Here is a 27608-nt window from a genome sequence, read left to right on the forward strand (position 1 = left end):
AATTCCACTTAGTTCAGAGTTGGGGAAATTAGGTACATCTGTGGAATCAAGAAACAAAAATAACACTCCTGCTCAGGATATTCCATGTTTCTATGATTCTGTGCTTTGTAGTTCACTACTGTTTGCACATGTAGCCAAGTTTATTGATAACCAATGACACAATTATTTCTTTGGACTTCCAACTTTTTATTTAACAGCACAACATTGTTTTAAATTATGCCACCTTCACATGGAAGTGGAAGCATCATTACATTTGTTTTGCTCTGGCCCAAGACAAGCAAGTTTTAATTTTAACATCTGTAGATTTTGTGCAATTCTTTCCTTCTGAAAAGTACAGAGCTGTCAAGTTCCTTCCTAAATTATAACTTCACTTTTAAAAAGCAGTTGCCCAAGAGCTATGGTGCAGAGGTCTAAATCCTCACAGAAATAGAATGATAATTAGTTTCAATAAGCAAAACAATGTGACAGCAAATGGCCTAATGTATGGAGTTAACTCAATCTTTTAAGTCCTTTCTGGAAATGAGTGCACCTGGGAAAGGACAATGAATTTCCTGATAGATCACTCTAAAGGCTTCCATGTGCAGCTTCAACTGCAAGTTTGCAGCAGAGAGCAAATTCTAACTCTTGGCATCACATATCCAATGGAGCTGTTCATCCTCAGGGAATGGCAGTGTTTTCAACACTGTGAAATCTTCCTCTGGCTTCTCAGAGTGATCCCTTCCTCTAGACCATGCTGGACAGCCAGAAGGGCTGAGATTGTCTGAGAAGGCGTCACAGCTCATGTAGGCATAATGTCAGGATCTGGAGGACAGGAGGAAAGGCACTTCAGGGAGCAGGGACACAGGTGGCCCTCCCTTTTCAAATCCCACCCAAACCGTGTGAGGGAGGAGCTGCTGTCACAGAACAGGCTCAGGAGGACACATGGGCTACATGAACCTGACCACTCGAGGGGAGTGGCACAGAAATGTGGCTGGTGGTGAGCAGTGGGAGGCTTGGAGCACCACTGCCGCTGTGCCCTGTAATCCAGAGCCTCCCCAGCAGGAGGGTTTCCAGCTACACACTGAACTCCTGCAGTGGAGTTTGAGTTTAGCCAGCTGGAATGACTCCACTTTGGTGTAGGGATGATAGGAACCCCCCAGTCTGTGGGTCTTGTTCAGGGTCAGCATTCCACTCTGGGGTCTGTGGGGCTCAGTGCACTCCACAGCATCTGTGCTCCCATGGTTCCAAGCACTAAGACGGTGTTTGCTTCAAGAGAGCCTCTTTTAAAGAGAGAGATTAGTTTGCACACCTTGTTTTGCTTGCTTTTCCTTTTTCTTTCTGCCTAGCTCTGTCCAGCCCACTAAGATTTTTAAATCTCAGACATGTAAATATTCTTTGAACATATCAATGATCATGCTTTAATTTGATTTACTAAGACAAGGCCCATGTAATCACATTGTCCAGCCTCCTGCTCTTTCACGTCCCATCTCTTATGTCATTTGTAAATCTGTTTGCAAATCTCAGCCAAGTTTGATAGAGCAAACAACCTTTTAAAGATATTAAATTTTTACAAGCAATGTGAAAACTGGAAGCTGGATAGATTAAAAGTGGAAATTCAACATTTAGCTACTTTTGTGGCTTACTGGCAAGCTGATCAATACCCCCACGGTGCAGAACAGCACACCACCCAGCAGAAAGGTGGGCAATATGGGAAGGATAAAGTGATGGTATGGCTGGGAGGGCCATGGGATGGTGTGGAGTCACTGCTGGGGAATGGTTTCACCAAAGGTAACTCCCAGGAGAAGCTGCTTTATTTTGTAGGGAAATATCAAAAGTACAACTGACTTCAGAGGAAGGGCCATTAGATCAAAATCAGGAGGACTGTGATTTGAATCTACCTTATTTGTGACATCTGAAAAATCACTGAACTCTTCTATCCTTCAGTTCCTCCATCAAAACAAGTGAAGCATCCAGAGCTCCTCATGGCATGCAGGTTGCTATTTATGAAAGCAGTTCACTGCTTCTGATACTGGTCAGGGTGGGTGGGGAATGCTACAGCACACACAGAACAAGCTAAAAGGTGGTGTACCTTTTTCCTTTCATCTTAACTCAAAAAGAAAGGCAATTGCAGAAGGACTGGGCTTAGCATCTGTGCAAGATGAGAGATGGGTCCCAGTAATCCCTGCTGAGTCCAGCCCAGTGCCTCCTTTCCCGAAGGCTCATTTTGAACAACAGTTCATTTTGTGCAGGTTATCAAAGACACACCTGGCTGAAAGCTGCAGGGCAGCCCTGACAGCGAGGAGCTCTGGTTTTGACCCGCAGCCTTCTTGGCGCCCCGGGGTCAGCAGCTCTTGGACATTTTGCATCTAAAATTAAAACAAAGGCTGGTGTTCAGCAGTCTCGGGAGGAAAGACTGGGTTCGCCTGCCTCCAGGTCCCGAGTGGCTCTGAAGAAGGAGTAGGAGGAGGAGGAGGAGGATGGCTGCCTGCAGGGTGCACTGCTGCCCCGCTGCACCGCGCCCGCCCCGCGGGGCATCCCCTCCGGCAGGAGCTGCTTCTCCAGCTGCGCTGACACGGGGTTTTTTAAGCGCAGCAATAAATAAGCCAAAATACACTGACTGCGGGCACGGCCCTGTTGAGTTTGTGTAAAATTAAATGTTACCCTCGTTAAGCGCCTGCGTTACAGCACAGCCCTTCAGTCACAGGGGGACGGAGTGAAGGCACTGTTAGAAGTTCTCTGGAAAAAGAGCTACATGAGTTATTTCTAAATTAGTTTATGTATGTGTCCAGTGGACTGTGTGACAGCTCTCAGTTGTTGATCTTGCAGTTTGTCCTGTCTGAACGTGAAGTTCATCGAGGGCTGAGGCAGAGGTCATACTGCCACTTGAAAAGGCATCCTCTGGAGTTTTGAGCCTGTGGAGCTGTTTCACATGAGGCAGAGTATGACTCATGCTAATGAAAAGGGTAAAGAAGATTTTTTTAAAGAAATATATCGCAGTTAAATTAGTTTAGACAGCATGACATCAGAGAGTAATTAAATAGGTTTGTTGGAATTCCGTTTCCAATTCCAGAGTTCAGGTTTGTAAAAGATTTCTGAGCACCTGCAGGCCTCTGTGTGTGAAATATTTTCACTGGAAAGGATTCAAAACTCAAAACTTTAAAAAAACCTTTTAACACAGAGGCAGCATTACGCCATTCTTCCTTCTTGGAAAAAAAAAAAAAAACCCTTGGATTTAAACAAGACTCCTTCAAGTTTTCAGTCAGTTTTACAGAAGAAAACGAGGTGGTAAACTTTCTCTTTTCAAGAACAAGTTCTTTATAGCTGCTAACTGAAGTCAGGGGAGATCATATCTGAGTACATGAGCATTTCCACTATGGGACTGGATACAAGTATTGAACAACGATATCTGAAATGTTTTAATCTCAAACGAAAACCATTTTTGCTAACTTTGGTTTTTAATTTCTTTCATGTTTTCTTCTGCCAAACTGGAGGAACCTTTTCTGAGTTTTTCTTTAGTGGCATTCAGAGGAAGACCAGAGGATGAAAATCCTGCATTTTCTCACTTTACTGCTTTGGCATTTGACTTGGCTGTCTCTGGATCTAGTTCCTGGAGCGCTGAGTAATTCTGAAGCAGGCCAGGGTAATCCAGGATCTAAACTAGGTTTTTTGAAAGCAGAAGGAAAGGAGAGGAATCCCTCTGCACGGACAGGTACATTGAGGACTGCAAGCCATGGATACAGTGCTGGGACCTCAAAGGCCAGGACTAAAAGCAGTGCTGTTCAGGCTGGAGCTCTGCTGGCCAAGAACGATGACTCAAAGAAGGTTCCCTCAAGAACAGCAGCCACGGAGGGCAAGGTAGGACATCTCCCCAGCAGACCTTCTGGAGTAAGGACAGTGACTCCAAAGGTTCAAAATCTTAGCAGCAAGGTGGCTTTGAAAAAAACTGGCACAAGCAGTACTGACAGTGATTCTTTCAAAACCAAAAAGACTAAAGAGCCTGTAACCCAGAGGGAAGCTAAGGAAACTTTCCGACATCCCCCGATAACGCCACATGAATACATGCTCTCTTTGTACAGGACTCTCTCAGATGCAGAAAGAAAGGGTGTTAATGGAAGTGTAAAACTGGAGGCTGGACTTGCCAATACAATAACCAGCTTTATAGACAAAGGACAAGGTAAGAAAGGAGCTTGTGTGTGAGTGAGTGTGGACAGAGAGAGATGTCTGAGTGTGCTTATAAATGCAGAGAGTATTGGAAAATAATCATGTTTTGGAAAAGTCAAAGAGCTCTTTTTAATGTTAATGAAATCACACAACTTTGCTGCAGATTTTGTCCTCCTGACTTATCTTGGAAACTCATTTACAGGCAGGACTAGATGGTTGTGTGGCAGCCAAAGAAAACATTTAGGAAGTATTTTAGATGCATATTGTTGAAAATCAATGAGTCTTTGCATGCTTAGGTGTTTAAAACCTTTTGGATTTTTGTCTTATTTTCTTCCTAGCTAGCTGGAAACTAGCTCATGGAAACAGCTAATGTTAGATTGTAGTGTGCCTAAAAACAAACAATATGCTAAGAACAGAGCTATTCTGTGAAAAACAAAACAAAAAACCAAAACCAAAAAGCAACAGTCTGGTTTGTTCAAGGTAGAATTGTGAGGAACTACTCTGCAGACCCAGGGGTCATTGTCCTGTGGGGGGGTGTATCTGTACTACCTTAAAACTTTCAGGTAGCACCAAGGAGCCCGTAGCTCAACACAGGCTACCAAGGGTAGTAACATCCAGGACTCCGGATTTGGAACATTCCTGTTCCAAACACTTCTGGAAATTTGGGCTAGTGTCTGCTTTCACAGGAGAAATAACCAACCTCCCAATGAATGATGTTCACCTCCCCACCCTGCTTTGTGAGCCCCATCTTGCTTCCAGTGACATTTGTAAGAGTTTTGTCACATTCTCAAGGAAGCAACACGGCTGGTGAAGGAATTGTGATGAAAGACTCACCAGGACTGGATTTGTTTGCCATCTCTTCATTAATAGCTTGGCTGCTGGGAAGGGAGGATGCACTGCTCACAAGTGCTGCCTTCAGGTTCCCAGCTTGCCACTGGAAGGTTCTGTTAATGTCACCTCACTGGAATGAATATGGCTCAGCCATATTCTTCACCACCTGAAGCAAGCAAATGTAAAGTCAGGATAAAGTGAGGAATTTTTTTCTGCCCAGTTTGAAAAATTGTGAATTACGTGGGGTTTAGTTAATTAGGCAATTATCCTTATGTCTGGCAGTTCCTGAGGATGCTAGTTTTAAAGGACTAATTTACTATTGCATCATCTAAGGGTAAATTTGCTCATGTTTGGAGCCAGCATAAGGCCTGGCCACTACTGAAGCTCTCTTTCAGTAATTTAAGTAGGATATTAGTGTAAATAGGTTCTGTGAATGCTCAGCCCTGAAAAAGTATTATTTTTTAACTGGCTACTCACAACTCTGAAGGTAGAAAATGCCCACTGGTAATTGAAAGATTTCCACAAGGCAGACTCAGAAACTCATTTCTCTGGTGAGTCCCTGAGTTCTTCTGAGTCCCTGCATGGGGCTGATCCCTTAGACAAAAAATGTTTTTTCTGTTCTGTGGGCTAACTTTGAGGCTTATAAGCAAATTTGAAGAAAACCATTGAGAACTGAATACGTGATATTGCTTTGTGATTGATATACATTTAAAAATCTGTGTGCTTTTTTTTTAGATGAGCGAGCACCAACTATAAGAAAACAAAAATATATTTTTGACATCAGTGCATTAGAAAAAGATGGTTTGCTGGGAGCAGAGCTTCGAATATTGAGAAAAAAACCTTCTGATACCTGGAAGTCTCATTCTTCTGGAAAAACTTCCCAAGTAAAATTATTTAGTTGCTCTACAAACAGACAGGCCTCAACACTCTTGGACTCTCGGACTGTCAGCATCACCGATACACCCAAGTGGGAAGTGTTTGACATCTGGAAACTTTTCAGAAACTTTAAAAACTTGGTTAACTTGTGTTTTGAACTGGAAACTTTTGACAGGGGGAGAGCTGTTGATCTCAGGAGTGTGGGATTTAATAGAACAGGAAGACAGGTCAATGAAAAGGCCCTGTTCTTGGTGTTTGGGAGGACAAAAAAAAGAGACTTATTCTTCAATGAAATCAAAGCTAGATCTGGCCAAGATGACAAAACTGTTTATGAGTACTTATTCAACCAGAGGCGGAAGAGAAGAGCTCCTCTAGCAACACGGCAAGGCAAGAGGCCCACCAAGAATCTGAAGGCGAGGTGTAGCAGAAAAGCCCTCCATGTGAATTTTAAGGATATGGGCTGGGATGACTGGATAATAGCCCCCCTGGAGTATGAGGCGTATCACTGCGAAGGGCTCTGTGAATTCCCCCTCCGGTCCCACCTGGAGCCCACCAACCATGCAGTTATCCAGACTTTAATGAACTCCATGGACCCCGAGTCCACGCCCCCGACTTGCTGCGTCCCAACCCGGCTGAGCCCCATCAGCATCCTTTTCATTGACTCTGCAAACAACGTGGTCTACAAGCAGTACGAGGACATGGTGGTGGAGTCCTGTGGCTGTAGGTAGCAGAACAGCTGCTCACGTGAATATGTTATGAAAGGTAATTTGACACATTGGACATAACTTCTCCTCAAACAAGGTTAACTAGATTTCTTACCCCTAGGGTAAGTGTGTTTACAAGGATGTAGCAATAAATCCAGCGTTTCTGTGTCTCTCCATGGACATATTGCCGTAGCATTTGAATGCTGTAACACAGCTGGATTTAAGGCCCTGTGCCGCTGGCAACACAGGACTGACTCTAAGTGAAGTCCATGACAGAGAAGATGATATCTGTACACCTTGAGATCTCCTGCTTTTAGCCTCAAGGCAGTGGATAGAGATGATATCAGTGAGCTGTGGATATGACCTGTTTGTTCCTTGAACATTGTTCTTGAGAATGAATTTCTGTCTGATTCCCATGTGCTTTGTCCATTCATAAATGTGAGAAAAGAGTCCCAATGTTGACAAGAGTTGTTGTGTTCTGGTGTGCCCCCATCTTGGTGTAAATAGTTGCACTGTAATACGATTTCCTTCTGATTAGCTCTTGAAACTATGCATATATAAAAAGGGGTCATTAAATATAATATTTTGGCTTAGTTTTAAGTTTTACATAAAGATAGGTGATGCAGGAGGTATTTGCTTCCATGTATGTTTTCCTCCAAGCTACACATCTTTCTTAAGTATCCACCTTTCCATTATTATGTAGCAAAATATATTATTCTGTATAAGGTCCAAGTTGTTCTCAAGTGCTCATAGTAAAAGTGTTCAATTATGGCATAAGATGTAATAAATTATTGACACAGTGCTGCATTGTGCCTAGCTGTCCAACTCTGCATAATTATAACACAATTAAGAAATTGTTTTATGTTTTTGTACAATAAATAGAAGTGAAAGGGACTTTTCCATGCAGCAGAATACCAGGGGTATGCAAAACATGTCTGTGTATTTTGCTGCCACAGAGAGAAACTGTGGAAACATTGAAAGAAAGATCTGAAAGGAAGGCCTGGTTTGATCTGGTGGGGAATGACACTGTGACTTGATGTGTTTGGGGCAAAAATGAGTTATGCAGATGGTTGCAAAAGAGCTTTGGTATCCATTTATTCCAGCCTCCACGGGCTGTGTGCTTGTATATCCCCTTTATCTATTACAGACATGGATTATAAATGGGATTGCCCCTGTATGTTTCCACCCACAAAACTAGGTACCAAATGTTCAACTACAGATGGATCAGAAAAGTCCTATGAACCAACAGAAATTACTGAAGGAGTTTATCCATAGTACAAAATATAAATGCTAAGGTTGGATATTTCTTAGACCATCGAGTCATAAGATTTCCTGGCTCTGCAGAGCATCACTGGTGTGTGGTAGAGGCAGGGAGCTGAGTACAGTCCCCAAGGTCCTTCTGCTCAGTGCCCCAGTCTGGACATGTTCCAGCTCACACCAGCAGCAAACCATCCTAAATTCCTGATCAATGGCCATAAACAGTGACATAAAGCTCTGCCCTTCCTCCTGCACTCTCTGGGTAGCTCAGCCTTTAACCAGCTTAATGCACCTGGATAAGCATCCTTGCTGCCAGACACCTGGGGAACCCCTGTGCAGGGGACCTGCCCTGTGCCCTCACCTGCAGCTCAGGGATGCAGAACAGCCCTGTAGGGAGATTTGGTCTGTGGGATTTGCTCAGTGCCATCATTCCTGCCTGCAGAGACTGGCACTGCCTGGCTTGGAGGGGCTGACACTGCCTGGTTTTCCTGCCTGCAGGCACTGCTCACCTGCTGCACACCCGGGGCCAGAAAGCTGCCCCTGCCCCGATGGTGAATGCCCAGCAGGGCAGCAGGCACATAGAAATTCGGGTGTTTTATGGGTCTTTTCAGTGGGTCAGGGCTGCCTGCAGGGATTCCCCATCTCCCTTCTGGACTCCCAGCGTCCCTTTCCAGGTCCTGCTCTTCCTCATCCTCATGGAGCCTTAGGCCAGGCACAGCAGTTACTGGCCCCAGCACTACCTGCCTTTCATCAGCCAGTCTTTCAAAACTACAAGTCTAAGCTTTACTAAAACCTGATTTAAATACTGCTGATTTTTACTGTTGCTACAGTAGGAGCGAAAACATTCCCCTGCCAAGTCCAAAGCCAGGAGGGCAGCTCAGGCGTTTTTTTTCCCCCTGATCTGTTCAAACAGTTCTTTTCCAGCTCCTGGCTGTTCTCAGGTGTGTTTGCAGCTTTCTCTAGCACTGGCTCCACCTATCTCCTGGAGAGGTTTGCTCAATGACCATGACAAAGGGTTGTCTCCTTTTTTCCTTAGGCATGTGCAGCTCCCACTCTGGGAATGCTGTTTGCACGTTCCCAAGGAAATCTCTGCTCTGACCTTTGAGACACAGCTGTGCCATGCCAGTTACTAACCACACAGGTTTCTCAATGGCTAAGGGTGATCAGTTTAAAATAGCAAATACTGCCTATTTAAATACACTTGCAGCAAATCTAAGCTAAGACAAGTTAACTCCTGGGATTAGGACTGCCTGCACGGGGCAGTTTGCTTCAGTACACCTGGATTCATCAAGTGCTGTAACAACTGTGGTGGACAGGAGCACTGGTGAGTCATGAGGCATGATAGTTTGGAAATCTGAGGAGGAAAATTCCTCTGCAGAGCTGGTGATCGGCCTGAGAGTCCTGGTGAGGCTGGTCACAACAGAAAGTTTCTAAAACCTAATAGGTATAAACCTCTCTGAGGTTCTTTCTTGCTGTCCTTGTATGAGTTTTTCAATGCATGAATAAAGCAAAATAAAAGCTCAGGTAAATGGTATTTAAATTGAGTGTGTATCAGCATCTAAATGGAAAATATGCCATAGTTTTGCAATTATCCCAAAGTAAACAGTATGATCTGAGGAAAAATGAAAAGAAATACTGTCAAACTGAAGTCTTAACAAATATCCTTTGGTAATCATTAAAAAGCCTACATTCTGCTTGGTGGGAGTTATACCTAGAAAGGAAAATAAAAAACCAAACCATCAATAGGTCTGTAATATCAGTTTAAACAAATTTGAAGGTACAGACAGTAAAATGCTGGAATCATAATGGATTATTACTGCTTCAAAAACGGCTTTGGCCAAAACAGAAGCAGTTTAAGCCCAAGTGTCTGGGTTAGGAGGTAACATGACATTCAGTTTGCTTGGCTGGTCTCTCAAATGTGGTGGCATCCAGAAGGGACAGCCCTGGCACTGCTCAAGTTTGGTTCAGCTCAAAGTGAGGAGTTTATAATCATGGACATAGGAATAAGGTAGGGTTTTTTCACTTTTAGCTCTAAATTTGAGCATTCTTGTTTGATACCATTAGCTATAAACCAATATTGTGATGACCAGTGTGTCCTTTTGCATTTACATTGTGAAATTGTCCGAAAAGCCTGGAAATTGCAGTTCTACACTATTTTGTTCTGGAATGCTCTACTGACTTTGCCCATGGTGTAAATGTGTACTAGCCTATAGGTGCTTTATTGGTACATTGCTGGAGGCATTGGAATCCCCAGGCACAACAAACTTCTGTCTTCTCACAAATTGTTGCCAATCTTGTCAAGACCTTACCTGGCAGTCTCAGTTTCAGTTACCTGGAACGTGGACAGAAACAGGCATTGAAACTTCTCCAGGTACATGAATGGCATGGATGAGCACAAAAGAAATACCCAGGCAGGGTTCACTCAATCTTCATTCCCCTCCAAACCCAGGGGTTTAGGAATAAGGCACACCCTGGAGTTGACACTCGGCACAGAAACTGGAGAGAAACAGAGAAATCAGAGAACCTGACATTGGCCAAGGAAGTGGTGGAGTCACCCATCCCTGGAAGTTCAGCAAACAAGCAGATGTGACATTTGCTGATGTGGTTCAGTGGAAGTCTTTTCCAGCCTGAGTGATTCTGTGATTCTATGACTCCAGGATTTTGGCACTACTTTCTTCAGCCAGGTCATTATATAATGTGCAAAGATAGACACCCTAAATTATTGTTACGGCTTTCTTCCCATGGGTGAGTTGATGTGAGCAACTGGATGGCAGAAACCTGAGCTGTAAAGCAATACAGGTTAAAAGTTTAGCTTTCCACCTTTATGATGGCAGGTTTCACTCTCACTGAGAATGCCTCATTTGTATTTACTTTTTAGGGTCATTATCTGTCCCACGAGAGTCTTTGTGAAGGTCCAAATTTCAAATAAACAGTACACTATAAGACAGGTATGTGTGGATAATTTTTGTTGTATTTGGCTAAAATATGGGTACTAAGCTCAATAGGTAAACATAAAAGTATGCCATTGAAAACAATGCATTCCCATTAGTGTTTGAATATGTGCCTAAACTCCGTGTACACTTTTACATGGTTATGTCATTTCCTGTGTAAAATGGGCTTGTTTATACAGCAGCCATATGAAAGATGCAGGAACCCGCTATGTGGGCTATTTGAAGCTTTCTTTAAGAAACATAAAAACCCCTTGACCCTTGTATAATAAAAGGTGTTAAAAGATACTGCTTTTATAACATCTTAGCCAAGAGTAATAAGAATGTACAAAGCAAACAATATTTTTTTTACTCCATAGTCCTGGTCAATCGTGTTATTTTATGGATTTTACTATTGCTGTTGGGTAGTAAAATGATATTTCAAAATAAAATTGCAGGAGATTTCATTGCTTCTCAACAAATCCAATAAACAATAATCTTAACATTTTTTGAAAAACAGTAAATACAGAGCAGTAAATGCACTTTGCTGAGTACTCAGAATAGCCCATTTATTCTGTCATTCCAAGTTCACTGATGTCCCTGTTTGCCTGGTTGTTTTTTTTCAGAACTAGTTTCAACTTTCTGCAGTGATTTGGCCAGCTGAAGTAATGCAAATGGATTCAGTTTCCCCTGATGTCATTTTGAAGGGCACAGCTGTCAAGAAAAAATGACTTAGTCAACAATAACAGTGATTAATTGGCTGACCCTCTGCTAGGGGACAGAAAATGTTCTTTTCACTGTTTTTTTCTCTTAGAATCTATTTGATATAATATCTTGAGCCATAATTTGCCATCCAGGAATCCAGGCTGAGCAGGCTCTGCCCATCATACTGCCAGAGAAATGTTATTCAACTAATTAAATGGAACTAAAATGAAGGAATTGCTTCTGCACATCCAGTTTCCATCTGCCTGTTTTTACACAATGCCATTGATTGTGGCATAAAGTCAGAAATAAGGCTTTAACTGATAAAACCAGAGGCATTTCAGTTTGTTCATGCAAATGCCTTGAAAACATTAATCTTTCTCCAGAAATTTTAGAAGAGAAGCACAACTTGGGTTCTCCCCATGCTGAGAGAAGGGGATGGATACCTTCCCCACAGCTCTCTTTTCTGCAAAGGTGAAACAAGGCTCATAAACTTCAGATGGCGAAGAAGTCATTAACTCTAGGGTTGGTGATCAGGTTACAGGAACCCAGCTAGGGAGGATTTAAGGGCTAAAGGCAGTGAGGGGAGAAGCAGGAGGAGGGAACGTGGCTGGGGGAGAGGACCTGGGGACAAGCGGCTCTTGGGGGGACACAGACAGGCAGCCCCCACAGCAGGGGCTGGGTCTGGATGAAAGACTGAATATTAAGGTGGGGCAAACACAGGAGGAGCTGCAGAGTGGATGCACCTCCAAGTGTACAGGAGCTGGGTGGGTGGCAGGGCTGCTGGGGGAACTGACACATCCAGGTGACAAACACAAGGACAAGAGGACGCAGACTCAAGGTGTGCCGGGGGGGTTCAGCTTGGCCACCAGGAAGAATTTCTTCACAGAAAGAGTTGTCAAGCATTGGCAGGGGCTGCCCAGGGAGGTGGTGGAGTCACCATCCCTGGAGCTGTTGAAGAAACAACTGGATGTGACACTCAGTGCTATGGTTTAGTTGACAAGGTAGGGATCGGTCAAAGGTTGGACTCAATGATCTCAGAGGTCTTTTCCAACCTAAATGATTCTATAATTCTCTCTATGTGCCTACCAGGTAAAAAACCCCTTATTCTGAGGGCTTGGTGAAAGTAATTCTTTCTTAGCACTTTCCTGTCCTCCCTGCTAGTGGCTTCCAGGGCTTTTCTGAGGGCTCCAGGCCAGAAGCTGCTGCAGGCTTAGATCAAGAGGTGGCTCGATCATGGAATCACACAATCATTAATGTTGGGGAATGACCTCCAAGATCACGGAGTCCAACCCTTAACCTAACATTGCCTGGTTTACCACTAACCCATGTCCCAGGTGCCACATCCACACATTGTTGAGCACCTCCAGGCATGGTGACTCCACCACTGCCATGGGCAGCCTGTTCAAAGACTGACCACCCCTTCTATGAAAAATTGACCTCAGTATCCAACCGAAATCTCCCCTGGCAAACCCGAGGATGTTTTTCTCTTGTCCTGTCACTTGTTACATGGGTGAAGAGACCAACCCCCACCTGGCTACAATTTCCTTCCCTCCTGAGTCTCCTTTTCTCCTGGCTGAACCCACCCAGCTCTCTCAGCTTCTTGTCATCACACCTGTGCTCCAGACCCTTCCCCAGCTCCACTGCCCTTCTCTGGACATGCTCCAGCCCCTCAATGTCTTTCTTGCCATGAGGGATCCAGAACTAGTCCCAGGATTTGGGGTGAAGCCTCACCAGTGCCCAGCACTGGAGGATGATCCCTGCCCTGGTCCTGTGGCCACACCTTTGCTGGTACAATATTTCAGAAGCTCAGCAGAGGCAAATAACTTCTGACAGTGGCATTGAACAGACAGAAATAGCAGTAACTTTCCCACAACACTACCTGTGGCCATGTGTGCTGTGGTGGGAGTTCAAACTCATAGGGGTTAGAAACCTGAGTCTGCAGAATGAGGGACTTTCATTTATGAGACCTCAGGTGGATCACAGATGTGGGCCCTAGGCCCCTGATCACAGTGCTGGGCCCCAGGCACAAGCAGTCTGTCTTCTCCTAGGAGGTGCAGCCTGGGGTTAAAGGTAGCTCTGGACTTTACAAAGTGCTTAACTTTGGCATTTTTGTGCTTTTCTCAGCAGCCCTTGGCTCCAGCAGCTGATTCAGAGCACTAAAGTGAGCAGCATTCCCAACAGCACGAGGGCAGAGCCAGGCCCCGGGAGAGTGAGCTGAAGCCTCTGTGCCAGGCAGGAGCTGGTGAGTGACACCAGGCACGGTGTCCCAAATGAGCCTCCTGGTCGGGGACAGGGGCTGGTGTTTGGGTCCCTCTGTCCTGCTGGGATTCAGCTGCAGGCACGAGAGGACCATACTGTGCAGGAGAAAAAGGAGTGGAGAGGCTCCTATTAAACACAAGAGTCCCTGGTTTTGTTGGGAGGTTTTTTAATTGCCAAGGTGATGAGAGCTTGGGCCCATTTCCTTTTCTCTGCTGCATTTCTGCCTGCCTGGAGGCACCAGGAAGGGGAACTCCCCATGTCTCTCACTGCTACTGGGAAAGTCACATTCCTGCCTGTGCCCCACAGGCATGAAGCTGGACAGATTGCAAAGCAGAGCTGAGACAGACACCTACCCCGGTACACCCCTGGAGAATAGCTGATATGACCTCGAGGAAGGACTTAAAGTACATGCTTCCACATTTGACTGATTCTTTTACTTCCTGTGCTGTTAGGTAAACAGCTGGTTCAGCAGCCTGGTGGTTCAGGAGCATTGTGAGAACAGCTGCTGGATTAGTCAGAGACAGGCAACAAACACTGAGTGGGAGGAAGGAGAGAGGACAAAAAGAAAGGACTTGAGAAACTGGCAGGAGCATAACAATATTTGATCAATAAACTCCAGAAAATATAAGATGGAATCTTCCAGTAATACAGAAACTTTAAACACAAATTGATTTTTTGGAATTCTAGAAAAATAACCTGCTCTTTATCTCAAAACACAGTGGGGCTGTCTCTCAAAACATTATATTTTTGGTAAGAGAAAAAGCCATAAGGAATAATTCACTTCTTCCAACAGTAATGAAATATTCCCCATGCCAGTAAGATAAGAAAGTGATGAGGAGCATGTGCTGGCATTGTCAGAGTTTTAAAACATTTCACCTGCACCAGTAAGCCTACTGATTTTTAATAAATCTTGGGATTTTGGGGAAATTCCAGTGGTTTGGGAGTCTCAAGAGAAAAGGAAATTAATTCAGTACTTTAAAGGGTGACTGTTCTGAACTGGCAGTCATAATCAAATCATGGGGTTGTTGATACTGACTGAATCTAAAAATGTTGTTGAAGAATGGCAATTTAATTTGCAGGTGATAAGGGCAAGAAGAACAATGAGGATCATTTGGCCTGATGAACTCTACCTACTCCAGGTAAAACATTTTATTTCTGAGTCCCTGAAGTGTCAGCTCAGTTTTTACAGCAATCAGGGAAGCAAATACAACTTTAGGAATGACTGAGAAGGAAATCGAGAATAAATGAGAAGACAATATGCAGGCACTGCACACAACTCTGAAACACTTTGGGATACAAAAGAGCTGGAGAAGGGCAGTAAGAGGGACAGGAAGGATGGAACAGCTTCTGTGAGAAAAGTAATGAGACTGGAGCCCTTCAGTGAAAGGCGCCTGGGCAAGAAGGAAAAGTGGTGAGGACTAAGAATGTGAACTGGGGGCAAGTTTTCTCCCAAACAAGAACCACAGTACACCAAATGATAGTGGCTCAGGACAGGCTTGAAGCAAGAAGAAAGACACTGATTCCCTGAGGGTTGCCCAGCTGCAGAAGTCCTGAGCACACCCTGGTTGGGATGCTAAATTTTGTATATGTTTGGAAAAAAAAAAAAGGAAGAAAAATCCATGAAAAGCTGTTGACCACCAGTCTCTGGGACTTTCTGAGCCCCTGACAGCTGGAAGTTCAAAAGCTCTGCCAAGAAAACCTTGCTGCACATTTGTCCTGCCTTTGTTTTCTTTGTAGGGATCTGCTGTTCCCTATAGAAGATGAGCTCCATGGATCCATGGTCTAACTTGGCAAAACCATTCTTCCACATGAATCCCAAAACTCGGAGTAAACTGGTAAATTCGGACATGGTGGCTCAAACCAGTGGGACTTACAGGGGCTGGCCACTGTCCTTTAGAGGAGCATGGCTGGCTGATTGGTGTCTCTTTTACCATCTATTTTTTTAAAGACTCTATATTTAGAGTTCTGTGCAATTAAATGACGCTATGTAATAGCTGGGTATTACATATTTGGAAAGAGAGATCCAGGATTGATTTAGAGACCGAAAGTTTTAAAAAGCTCACCACATTCAGCTCTAAGCTAATTCTGGGAATATTAGCACTTCATTTTTTAATAAGCAGCTATTTCTACTTACTGTCCAGTTTCCACTTTGAATTACTGAATTGGCTTCTTTGTCTACAGTATGAAAAAACTTACTCCCATGGGCATTGTTCTACCTGTGCAGACTGTGATGAATGTTTTTCTCTTATTTTCTATGGAAGAGGTCGAGCAACTTTGTTCTGCTTCTGCTATGCACGTTCGTTACCAGATTTTTTTTCTTCTTGGGTTTTTTCCTTTAGGCTCTCACTTCTCCAAATACTTTTAGTATGTAAACACCAGAACTCATTTAATGTTGCAGTAACAGTCTCATCAACACCACAGAGGCACTACTAACTTTCTACTTTTACTGGATTTTGACCTTTACAGTCTGGGGATCAGCTTTCCCTCTCAGTTCCAGCATCACGTTAGGAGTTCAGAATCAGCTTTCTATTATGACCAAGCCTGCTTTTCCATAATCACTGCTTTCTAATGAAAAGCTTTCCATTTTATAAGTTCTTGCCTCAGAGTTGAAAATCCTTGTTTACAGCTGAGTTAAAAACCAGTTCAGTGCCACTAAAAAGTCCCTGCTTGACATGATTTATGCAATTCCTGTTATTCATTATTAAGTAAAAGTTACTTTGCTTTTTAGGGTGAGGTGTTGGGACAAGTGAAGGTGGGACCTCATGAGCCCTGTCAGTGCCAGGCTCCAGAGCAGAGCTCAAGGTCCCAGACTGGAGGGTTTGCCACCATTCCATGCCTCCGGGAGGAGCAAGCTCCTCAAGAAGTCATAGAAGAAGGATGCAGGCAGCAATCTGTACTTCTGGAATTGTGGAGTGCTGGGCTCCAAGAGCTGGGCAGGGGACTGACAAACCCTCTGCTGCTCACACATATTCACTAAAACCCTTTGTCCCAGGACGTTCTCCAGACAACCCAAGGATGTGAAAATCAAGATGTGCTCTCTTTGGCATGGATTTGAAGTTGGCTTGAAAGCTGCTCTGGACCAGCTGCCTGGTTCCTACACATTTTGTTCTGCTGTCAGCCCTGGGAATCACGTACTCTCACATCACTGGGGGAGTTCTGCACCTCTTGCTGTGAGTCCATTGGGCACCTCTGTAACCTGCTTGTAACCTGCTTGTAACCTGCTTGTAGCCACTTCTTCCTGGCAGAGGGCACGTGCCATGCTGGCGTTCTCACCAATGCCATGCTCCCCCAGCACAGTGCCAGCTGTCTTGAGGAGGTTTAAATTCTGGACACTGGGTGGTAGGTTTGTTTTTTGGTTTTTTTTTCCAGTGGTGCCCAGTGCAGCCAGTACAGACACCCCAGAGCAGCATTTGCTCCCCTGGCCCAGGCAGAGCTGTTCAGGCACCCCAGGGGCTCCTGGGCTGCTCTGGCTCACCAGCCTCCAAGAAGCTGCAGGAGTGCACTGCTGTACACAGCTCCTCTAATGAGTCTGGGCCTTTTCCTTGTTTTTCTGGGATACAGGCAGCATGCTGGCACTGCACGAGCCATCCTGTAACTCAGTCCCTCAAGATTCTTTGGAGCAGCAGGAGCCTCTCCCTGCCACTGCATGCCCTATTCACAGCATGGGGCTCTTGTTGGGAGCCATGTGAAGGGACAGAAGAAGGAATGACTGCTGGAAGGTGGTGGGGTGAGGGATGGTGGGGACATTTCTCAGTTAGAATTGCTCGGTCTTTGCTAGGAAGGACTGACAGTCTCTGGTAGATTATCCCAGATAGCCAGACTTTGCCCCGTATTATATGGTTTTCATCACAAACATAAAAGTACTTGGTAGAAAACAGAAGGTCAGAAAGGTTTAAGACATGGTATATGAGAAAACATTTTCCAGATTTCAGCTTCCTCCAAGGTAATATGCAAGTGTAATTAAAACAGAACCTGGAAATATAGAGTACAGTACCCTATTGAAAGTGTGTTGTATGAGCTGAACTCCCTTCATTGATAGTTTTCCAAAACACACAGCTGCAATAATCTTTATCCAGGAGAAGGGAATAAATTAAGTCTGAACACCTCTGCATATAGTACAGTACAGTGTATAGCCCTGCACCCCATATAACCTCGGAGAGGTAATGGAAAGCTGAAGGAGGCGCAAGTGGAAAACCTCTCTGACCAGCAAACACTTTCTTCTTCTGAAAGCAGACAGATGGGAAGAAAAGCTCATGAAACAGAGGCAGCTTAAGTACTGGGATGTCTCATTTCTGCTCAAGTCGTTGAGGCTCTGCAGTGGCAGGGTGCCAAAGCACACTCCAGATTTGACAGGTGGGGAGGGGAACGTCCTGGGCTTGCCCGGCAAACAGGGACTATTGATGGCCAGCTAACGTGAACAAACAGGAGTTTATCATATTTAACAGTAGCAGCAGCCATTAGGATATAAAAGCCTGGAAAAAGTAACCAGGTCCTATTTCTAGTCCTCCTGAATAGTTCAGCCATGGAGTTCAGGTTGTGCTTGCCAGGCTTCACCAAACTCAGCGAGGTGCAGCACTGAGCAGCCTGCTCTGCTTCACGTCTGCTTTTCCTCCTGCAGCACTGGTGCAGAAGAAGGGTAACTCCCTTCTGGAGACCAGAGCAAGGACTTCTGTGCACCTCTAGCCAAGGAATTCCAGATCAGGGAATTGATCTCCATACTTGCCAAACCTTTTAAAGTCCAGAGTGAATTGTAAGCATTGTATTTTTATTGAAAAATACATCTTAATTTCATATTTTGAAATAGCATTTTTCCTGAGAAATGGCAATAGAAAAATGTATGCACACTAACACCCCCAACTGAGTCTTATGGGGAGGACTAATCACCTTTATGTTGCTAAAATATAATTTTCTCCCATTAAAAGTCCTTTTTCAGCTTGTAACATATTCCTAAGGGTGGACTTGGCCTCAAAGTGTTCAGATTTACTCCATATGAAAAGGAGAAAAATTTTGCAAGAGCAAAGTATGACAAATTTGTTTATGAACTACCAGTTCAAGCTTAGAAAAGCCCTTTTCCTTTAGCAACAGCCAGAGACAGGAATCCAGTGAACCTGGGTTTCCCCTGCGGTCAGATGGCCCCTCACCACTCTGCTGGAACTCAGAGTTCTGCTAAGAGCAGAGCAGACACATCCAGGAAAGCTCTGGAAGAAGTCAATCCACATATACCAGTGCTCCAAGGTATATGTTATCACTGATTTGCACTTCCAGTCCTAAAGGAGTGCATGAGACAGAGGCAGTGCCAGGTGGGACGTACAGAACAACCCTTTCACAACCTGGAGCACCAGGAAAGATACTCACGTAGCTGTGGGGCCAGCTGGCACTCCTGCACTATTGGCACAGAAGCAGAATTAATAAGACCTGCTGGACTTGAACTGAATTTTTCTATTGGGTTTCACTTTATCATGATCTCCAGAGTGTCCTGGAATACCCATATGGATTATTTTCCTTCTTGTTAGCAAGAATGTCCCAGCTCTGCTTGTCCTAGGCAACATGGACAGTTCCTCTTTCCTCACATGACCATGAGATTCCTTTGACTTTACTTCTGCAGAAGCAGGAGCAGGTGGTAAAAAAGGAAAATTAATACAATTTAAAATTTTTACTTAGACAGGAATTTCAGAATGAGCTGAGGAAAGATTGAAGTTGAAAGATTTGTAATTCTGCCCTGATCTAAAGCTCTGTTTGTTTTTCAGAGGGAGGGAGCTCCCCACAGTAAACGTTGGGCTAACAATTACCTTGTCCACTTGATTTTGATTCATGTGTCCAAGAAGAGAAAAATACAAGATGCTGTTACAGGACTTTATATCAAGATGGTCAGTTAATGTGCATATTTAACATTTTAAAATATAAAAGCACAGGCCTGCATAAAAATGATCAGTCTGCTTTTCTGTGTGAAAACAGGAAGAGCATGTGCTATGTTAACATTCAAAAGAAAATTATATGTGCTGATGGGGAATGAGGAGGACAGGAAGATCAAATATTTAAATGTCTTCGTTTAAAAGTTATTTATTGTTCCTTGCTAATTTGGACAGAAAGGAAAGAGAGTTGTAGTAATGACCACTGAACCAGCGTGGGAGAGGTTAGAGAGAAGACAGGACTGAGACCAAATCAGTAGGCCTATTAAACATAATGTATTAATAAATGAGTTATTATTATAAATAGTAAGAAATGTCTTTTATAATTCATTATATACATTAAACATCATGATATCCTTTCTGATCCTTCTTTCCTGTTCAGCCACATGAGCACCTGAGGCCATTGTTGATGTTCCCCAACATCTTGCAGAAAACACATAACAAGTTTCTCAGTCTCTTTAGTGGCTTCAGGTGACAATCTCCCAGGAAGAGGGAATCTTCCACATGGAAGATTCATTATCTCAGATGTAAGACCCACACAGCTGTGGAGCTGCCCATTGAGCAGAGCTGAGTGGAGGAGCTTGAGGACAGCAAAAATGTGTGCAAAGGAGAAGAAATTGCCAGTGCTCTGACTGAGGGAATCCCTTCAGAACTGAAACTAAAATTGAAACTCAGGTCCACAGCGAAGTCTTCTGGGTTCATGTCCCATCAGAGGCTGTTCTGTTCCCTCAAGGAGCTCTGATCAGACAGACTGACAGGGAAAGGGCTTGGTGCTACATGGAACAGTGGCAGGCAGAGGAATCTTAGGTGGGACAGTAACTTTCTCCAACTGAAATGTGTCAGAATCTTTCTGTGCATCATTAGGTAGGACTAACACAAACCCAGGAAAGTGTCAATATTTATCAGACACAGCTCTGAGTTGGAAAGTGTCCATTGTAGTGGACAGACCATGTCACATCACTGAGAGACACTGCTGGTGGCAAGAGCCTTTTCTCTGCATGACTACACACTTTAGGGCCTCTTGAGCATCCTCATTTTTAATGGCTGTGACTCATTAATGACAAAGAGGGTTCAGAAAAGTGTAACCATTCCTCTCCATCGCCTTCCTACAAAAAATTTGCTGTCAACAATGGTATTTAATATTGGTTTGAGTGTAATGCATGAAGGGCAGCTAAGCAAACATAAAACAGCAAAACCAGCTTTAACCTTCCTGCCTGGAATTCACTGCAGGGACAAGAACAAAATGAAATGTAGCATTTCACCAACAGAGATCCCACAGTCCCCTGCATTGTTCAACATCCTGCCTCGTGTCAGAACGACTAAACAGCTTGTCAGACACAGTTAAACCCCTTTCAGCAGATAGCTGTGGGGAGGCAGAACATCTCGGGAAAGACCAGCTGCAAGCTGAGGGATCAGGGATGCCTGTGGATAAGAACTCCAGACAGGTGATTCCATTGGCCCCCTGAGGCCTGATATTTAAGAACATATGAAAGATTTCTAAGGACTACTGTGAAGTTTCAGGGCCATTAAAGCAGCTGCTACTGCCCTCCTGAGAAGCTGACATCCCAGCTAACGTGCTGGGAAAGAGAGGAGGAGAATGTTATAGTTCCCTAAGCCCTCCGAGCCAGCGCTGCCGCCGGCCGCGCAGCCTCGCTCCCTGCCCCAGCTGCTGCTGCTCACATCTGCACCAGCACTGGCGTTTGTGAGGTGATGTGGATGTGATCCAGATTCAGCCTAACCTGGCAAAACAAGCCAGCTCGCTTCACCCCGTTGGGTCACTGCTCAGGCTCACTCTGTGGCCTCGTGAAAGCTGGTGCCAGCAGCAGCCAGGAGCAGGGAACACGGGACAGGGACAGGCGGGATGGCTCCTGGCAGGGAACACGGGACAGGGACAGGCGGGATGGCTCCTGGCAGGGAACAGGGACAGGGACAGGCACAGGGACAGGCAGGATGGCTCCTGGCAGGGAACGGGGACAGGGACAGGCGGGATGGCTCCTGGCAGGGAACACGGGACAGGGACAGGCGGGATGGCTCCTGGCAGGGAACGGGGACAGGGACAGGCGGGATGGCTCCTGGCAGGGAACACGGGACAGGGACAGGCAGGATGGCTCCTGGCAGGGAACGGGGACAGGGACAGGCGGGATGGCTCCTGGCAGGGAACAGAGGACAAGGACAGGCGGGATGGCTCCTGACAGCAAGCTGCTGGCTCTGGGGGACTCTGGGTGAGGGACTCTGCCATGTTTTCCTGGTGACATGAGTGCAGGCTCACACTGATACTAGGGGCAACCAGGATGGCCTCACCAACTTCAACCACGGGAGCTACTGCTGCTTCCATGCTGCTCTCCCTGCTGCCCCGGGGCAGAGCCCAGGACACCGCTGACAGCAGTGGGCAGGCACGGATCTGCTACCTCTGCCCCTTCCAAACCAAACCCCAGCACAGACCTGGAGCCTCCCATACTGTTGCAAAAATGTGGAATATGTCAAGATTTTCTTAAGTCAGGATGTTCTTTGGTGTAAGGTCTTTGTGTACTTTCAAGCCTAGTGATCAAGAAAGGAGCCCCCATCAGTGGAACAGGGAGCAGGAACATCCCCTACCCATGCACATGGGTAGGGGATGCTCCTGCTCTAACAAGCTTTAGGGACAGTAAATCAGGATGTTGATGTATGTCTATGTCTACATTGCTAACCTAGCAAAATACTCAAGGTCCATGTATCCTATAGGTGAACTATGATCATTGTAATACCTACTTCATGCCTACAGGAAAAAAAGGCTCCTGGGTTATGTAACTGCATAGAAACTACTAACTGATCCTAATAGAGGGGCTGTACTTGGGAAGTTCCTAATTCTGAATTTCTGTGTCTAAAAAATTTGCGGGGCAAATTCTGCTAGGGCATGCTGGATTTGTTGAATATCACCAAGCTCCCAGGCTTGCACAACTCTGAAATAAATAATCTTGCTGACCTTCATTTCCATTGGGCAGATGATCATATGCAGCACCAAAACCAGGACTAGGTGCTTACTTTCTCAAGGAAAGGTGGCGTCATTTAGATGCAGATCCCAGTTTGGCATCAGGAACTCAGCTCCAAGGCTGAACACACACAGGGATTGCTACAACACAACAGGCTCCAAGAAAGAAGGGTCTTGCTGGTCTTTACCTCCTGTTGGGCAGCCCATCATCTGCACCTGGAACCCTGGGGCTACTGGCTCTCATTCCCATGGAAAAGCACAGTCATTTCCATTCAGGGGTCCATCACCAAAATTTATGATACCACCTCCACTACTGAATACATCCGAAGATTTTTCACACACAAAAGGTGTCAAGGCAGAAAAGTCTTGCTGGCCTTTACCAGCACTAGGCAGATGATCACCTGCAGCACCAACAGGATGAACAGGTATCTCCCTTCCCCAGGAAAGGTGCTGTGATTCACTTTCTGGACTGGACCTCTGCAATTTGGGTGCAAAATTAGCTCCAAAACTGAATAGATCCAGGGATTGCTCCTACACAAGATGTGAGAGGTCAGAAAGCTGTTGCTAGGCTTTACTGTTGAGAAATAAATTTGGTCCAGGTAACTCGGCCTGCAAACTGCAGATTGAAATGTGGATTGAGCTATTGGTGGGAGCCATGAGCTGCCAGCCTCTGGTTAACAAAAGGCACAAAGACAGGTCCAGGTGATGACACTGAGAAACAGCAGGAGCCAGGGAAGTGGATGGACACGGAGAGGGGGACAGGAGGCAGAGACCCACGAGGAAGAGCTGAGACTTTGCTGTGCTCAGACTGTCAAGGCATAACAGCCCAGGGGTTCAAAGTCCCTCCGTGGAGGCCCCGGCTCGAGCTGTTTCTGTGCTCCTGCGCCTCAAATGAATTGTTTTGTGGAATGAGACACGTGAGACTCTGCTGTGGGAAACCTGGTCTGACTGTGTGAGAGTGGGGCATGCAGGGACACCCTTCGGCTCATTTGAGCCTCCCATTGTGGAGGGGCTTCGGTTCCAGCAGTGAATGTGTCTGACCTTTGGCAGCCTGACTGCCAGGGCGTTTCAGAATGGGAAGCTTCCTTAACACTTACCTCCCATGGGTAGCTTATAACCTGCACTTTAAATACCAGGGAAAGGTGCTCTCTTTCCCATGGAAACACAACTACATAATTACTCTCTCGAGCGTGCCATTATCGGTTTGATTCACGCCGCTGAAGGCTCCCGATCCCGCGGGGCAGCGCCTCCCTGCCCGCCCGCCTCACGCCGCCGCCCGCCCGGCGCTTCCCACGGAAGGGGCCGGGCCGCGCCGGCGGAAGCGGCGCCGGGGACTCATGGCGGCGCTGGCGCGGGCCCTGGTGAGCGAAGGGAGGAGGGAGGGGAGGAAGGAGGGGAGAGAGCTCTGGTGCTGAGGGGCGAGCGCTGTGTGGAGCCGGGGTTGTCCCCGCGCCGCCCCTGTGGCGGCCTCCCCCCGCAGCCCGAGGGGTGTCAGCGGGGGCTGCTCCCGCTTCCCGCCCTGTGGCCTCGCACCCGATGTCTGGAGAAGCAGCGGGGCGAGCTTTTCCCGCGGAGTTTGTGTTTGCTGAAGGGTTAGTGAGGGGCTGGAGCGTGTTTAGGGAAGGGAACGGAGCTGGGGAAGGGGCTGGAGCACCAGGAGTGGCTGAGGGAGCTGGGCGGGCTCTGCCTGCAGAAAAGGAGGCTCAGGAGGCACCTTCTGGTTGTGCACAAACTCCCTGACAGGAGGGAATAGACAGGAGGGGTTCGGCAACAAGGATGAGAGGAAACAGCTTCAAGTTGTGCCAGAGGAGGTTCAGCTGGGACATCAGGAGGAATTTCTTCACTGAAAGGGTGGTCAGGCATTGGAAGGGGCTGCCCAGGCAGGTGGTGGAGTCACCATCCCTGGAGGTGTTCAAGGGACTCTGTGCCATGGTCTAGTTGACATGATGGTGTTGCAGTCGTAGGTTGAACTTGATGATCTCAGAGGTCTTTTCCAACTTAGTTGATCCTATGATTCTGTTGTGTAAGGGTTTGGGCTCCTGGTGGGAGCTGGAGACACATGCCTGCCAGTGGGCTCAGTGTGTGCCCTAAGGGGTGGGCATTGCCCTTATGGGACCTTCCCCTCTCACTCTGGAGCTGTTTGATAGCAAGGGTAGTGTAAAGATTCCAAGTCTTGTGTACTGCTCAGGCACTGGCACCACCATAGGGCAGTGGTAGAGATACCATCCCTAGAAGTGTTCAGACACCATGTGGTTACGGCACTTGGTGACATGGTTTAGTAATAGTTGGACTTGATCACCTTAGAGGGCTTTTCCAGCTCTAGTGGTTCTGTGATTCAGATTGGAAGTGTTTGGGTTCCTGTGAAAGTGTGGGTTTCCGATGCCTCCACTCCTTTCTTCTTTCCCATTCATTTGTGTGCATTTTTTCTTTCTATTAGCCTTTAAAACATCTGTGGCAGAGTTCCTCTCTTTAGCAAGTTGTCTAGAACACGGAATTTTGTACCTGGATATGATCTTACATCACCACCCAGCACTGCTAGGTGGGGACAGATGTCCCAGGAACGGGAAAGGCCTTTAGTACGGGGGCAATATCCACTTATGAAATCAGTCCCCCAGGTACTCTGAGCCGATGGCTCAGGGTGTGGTTTCCCGAATCGTGCTGAGCCCTGCCCTTTCCAAACTCATGATGAGAGCAGCCACGCACAAACCTGCCAAGAGCAGCTCAAATGCAGCGACCTTGAGTTCCTGCTTTCTCCTCCCACCCCTGCCCTTTCTCTGTGCTTTGTCCTTGCTCTGTTGCCTGCCTTTTTCTTGGCCCCCGTGATCCAAGTGCTGGAGCAGCAGAACGGTGACAACAGGTTGTGCAGTTTGAAAGCATTGAAGAATCAATGGTCGGCAGGCAGGGAGGGGGGAGCCAGACAGGGAGGGCAGTAGGGAAGCAGTGAGGCACCAGGAGGGCTCAGCTGTCTGTGGAGCCTCACCCCCAGGGCAGGGTTTGCAATGAAAGCTGCTTCTGAAGGGGAAGAATTTGCCTCCTGGGCTTACCTGTCCCTGGGTAGCTCCTCAGCCGGCTGCTGCTGCTGGCATTCATGTGGCAAAGTAAGCTGATTTGATTTTTCAGCCAGACCAGAAAGGTTTCTCTTTGGAGAGGAGATGATGTAGTTACCTGCCATTTTTGTGAGCTGAAGTATGCTCAGCTTCAGCTCAAGAACTGCTCATCCCTGGCATTTCTCCACACGTGTTTCTGCATTGGAATTCAGTGGTTTCCTAATTGTATGAAAATGAGTCTTAAAACTTTCTGTATTTCTTCCTTCTACTGGAAATAAGGAAAATTTGGTTTTTGTCTGACTTTGAGCTCCTGGTGTATGATACAGCCCTGACATTTCAGCTCTGCTCCTTAATACTGGCATTATGATAAATCTGGCTTTTGCCCAAGATACCTTGATAAATAGCTTGCCTGCTACCTTAGACTTTCCAAAAGTTTGCCAAGAGGATTTAGAAGACTAGTGATATTCTTTCATCTCTGCCTTGACAAGGCAGCTGTCTGCAGACTATTCCTGAGTAATCCTGTTCAGTTTAGGCTTGGTACATTTTCTTTCAGCCCAGGGGGGAAGCAAAAGAAGCACTTGTAATTTGAAAGGAAGGCTGTGTTCTGCAGAGTGATGCTGGCTTAGAGAAAATTCCTTAGCTCCTCATATTCCCTGCTATCTCCTGGTGTCTGTTTTCTTTATTACTGGATTGTTTATCACATCTCAGTTTTTAAGTGTGCTTATGCTTTTTTTTTTTTGTTTGTTTTCATATGTCTCTGTCCAGTTTTGTTGCATTTGTGCTTTTCAGCAGTTCCAAACCTCAGTAGGTTCAAGCTCTAACCTGGGCATGTTAGTGAGAAAAAGCCTCAAAAAAGCTCTGTCAGATCCTTGGAATCCTGTAGTAATTGTTCACAAAAAAAAAGGTTACTTCTTTCTCAATGAAGTGTTTATTAAATTGTTTGGGTCAGAACATTAGATTATGTCAAGAGGTACTTTGTGGGACTCAGCTGAAATGGTTTATGGATAGAAATGTGTCATTTTCATCATTTCACTTGCTGACGATGATGTTAGGTCCAAAGATCAGAAGCCTGAGTAGTCTTGCTGCAGTAGAAGTGGGAAGGTGTGGTAGCAGTGGACACTGCCCATGTTTGTCATGGGACAGCATCTCTCCCTGGGCAGTGTTTAAAACCCCAAATCAGTTCCCTTGATGGACTCCAAGTGCAGCTCTGGAGTTGAGGGACAGCCTGCGAGGCCCATGGCCACCCCTGAGGGACAGCGGTGACAGTGCAGGTCACAGGAGGGGGACAGCAACTGGGGGTGCTTTGTGTTGGTTCCTCTTGTCTCTGGGCAGATCTGCTGCTCTTGTGGTTGTCCTTTCACTGAGCACCCCCAGGGACAGTCTGACTGCCCACCCCACCAGATGTTAATACAAATTGATAAGATTTCCCTCAAGTCTTTGTTTCTCAAAACTAATTCTCTGCTCATACATTGCATGCTTCAGTCTCTTAATCATCTTTGTGGCCAACCAAAATGAAGCTATTTTTATTAGGAAATGGCATCTCCATACATTATTTCCAGTGTTGATGTAGTGTATGTATGAAGGAGGCAAATATTGTACTAACTTAAATATTGCAGAAGGTGAAAGGTGCAAAGAAGGTGTAGGCAAAAAAAGCTCCACCTCTTCTTTGTATTGCTGACATTTTCAGGACAGAAAATAATGATCTTCACTAAAATTTATGGGGACAATATACTTTTGGAATACAAAAATTCTTAGCTGTGCCTGAGTAAAGTAAGAGAAGGATGCATAAAAGCTGAGTTGGATGAGGGCTTTTTAGAGCTTACTCAGTCAATTGAAGAATGCTTCTTAAGCATTTGAATTTATTGTATAGACAGAGAAGTTGTGGTGTGGTTTTATGATGTAGACAGCCCACCATTTCCTTCCATTCATCTGTTTCTGCCATCAGACTTGGGTTGGATACTTGTACTGGAAGGCAAAATATTTTC

General features: G+C 45.7%; 2 protein-coding genes across 2 annotated transcripts in view; both read left to right on the forward strand.

The window, feature by feature from the left end:
* The first annotated feature begins 3519 nt into the window (after positions 1-3519).
* On the forward strand, positions 3520-6575 carry GDF5 (growth differentiation factor 5). Its single transcript, XM_054644329.2, has 2 exons — positions 3520-4153; positions 5707-6575. The coding sequence occupies exons 1-2, from the start codon at positions 3520-3522 to the stop codon at positions 6573-6575; spliced, it is 1503 nt and encodes a 500-aa protein (XP_054500304.1).
* A 17302-nt stretch (positions 6576-23877) lies between these two features.
* UQCC1 (ubiquinol-cytochrome c reductase complex assembly factor 1) overlaps positions 23878-27608 on the forward strand; it is a 47190-nt gene continuing 43459 nt past the window's right edge. Inside the window, exon 1 of the mRNA XM_054644454.2 lies at positions 23878-23937. Coding sequence (XP_054500429.1) covers positions 23914-23937 — 24 coding nt within the window. The 5' untranslated portion in view covers positions 23878-23913. The remainder of the gene's footprint in view (positions 23938-27608) is intronic.

The sequence above is a fragment of the Agelaius phoeniceus genome, chromosome 17 (assembly GCF_051311805.1).
Source record: "Agelaius phoeniceus isolate bAgePho1 chromosome 17, bAgePho1.hap1, whole genome shotgun sequence".
Taxonomy (NCBI): domain Eukaryota; kingdom Metazoa; phylum Chordata; class Aves; order Passeriformes; family Icteridae; genus Agelaius; species Agelaius phoeniceus.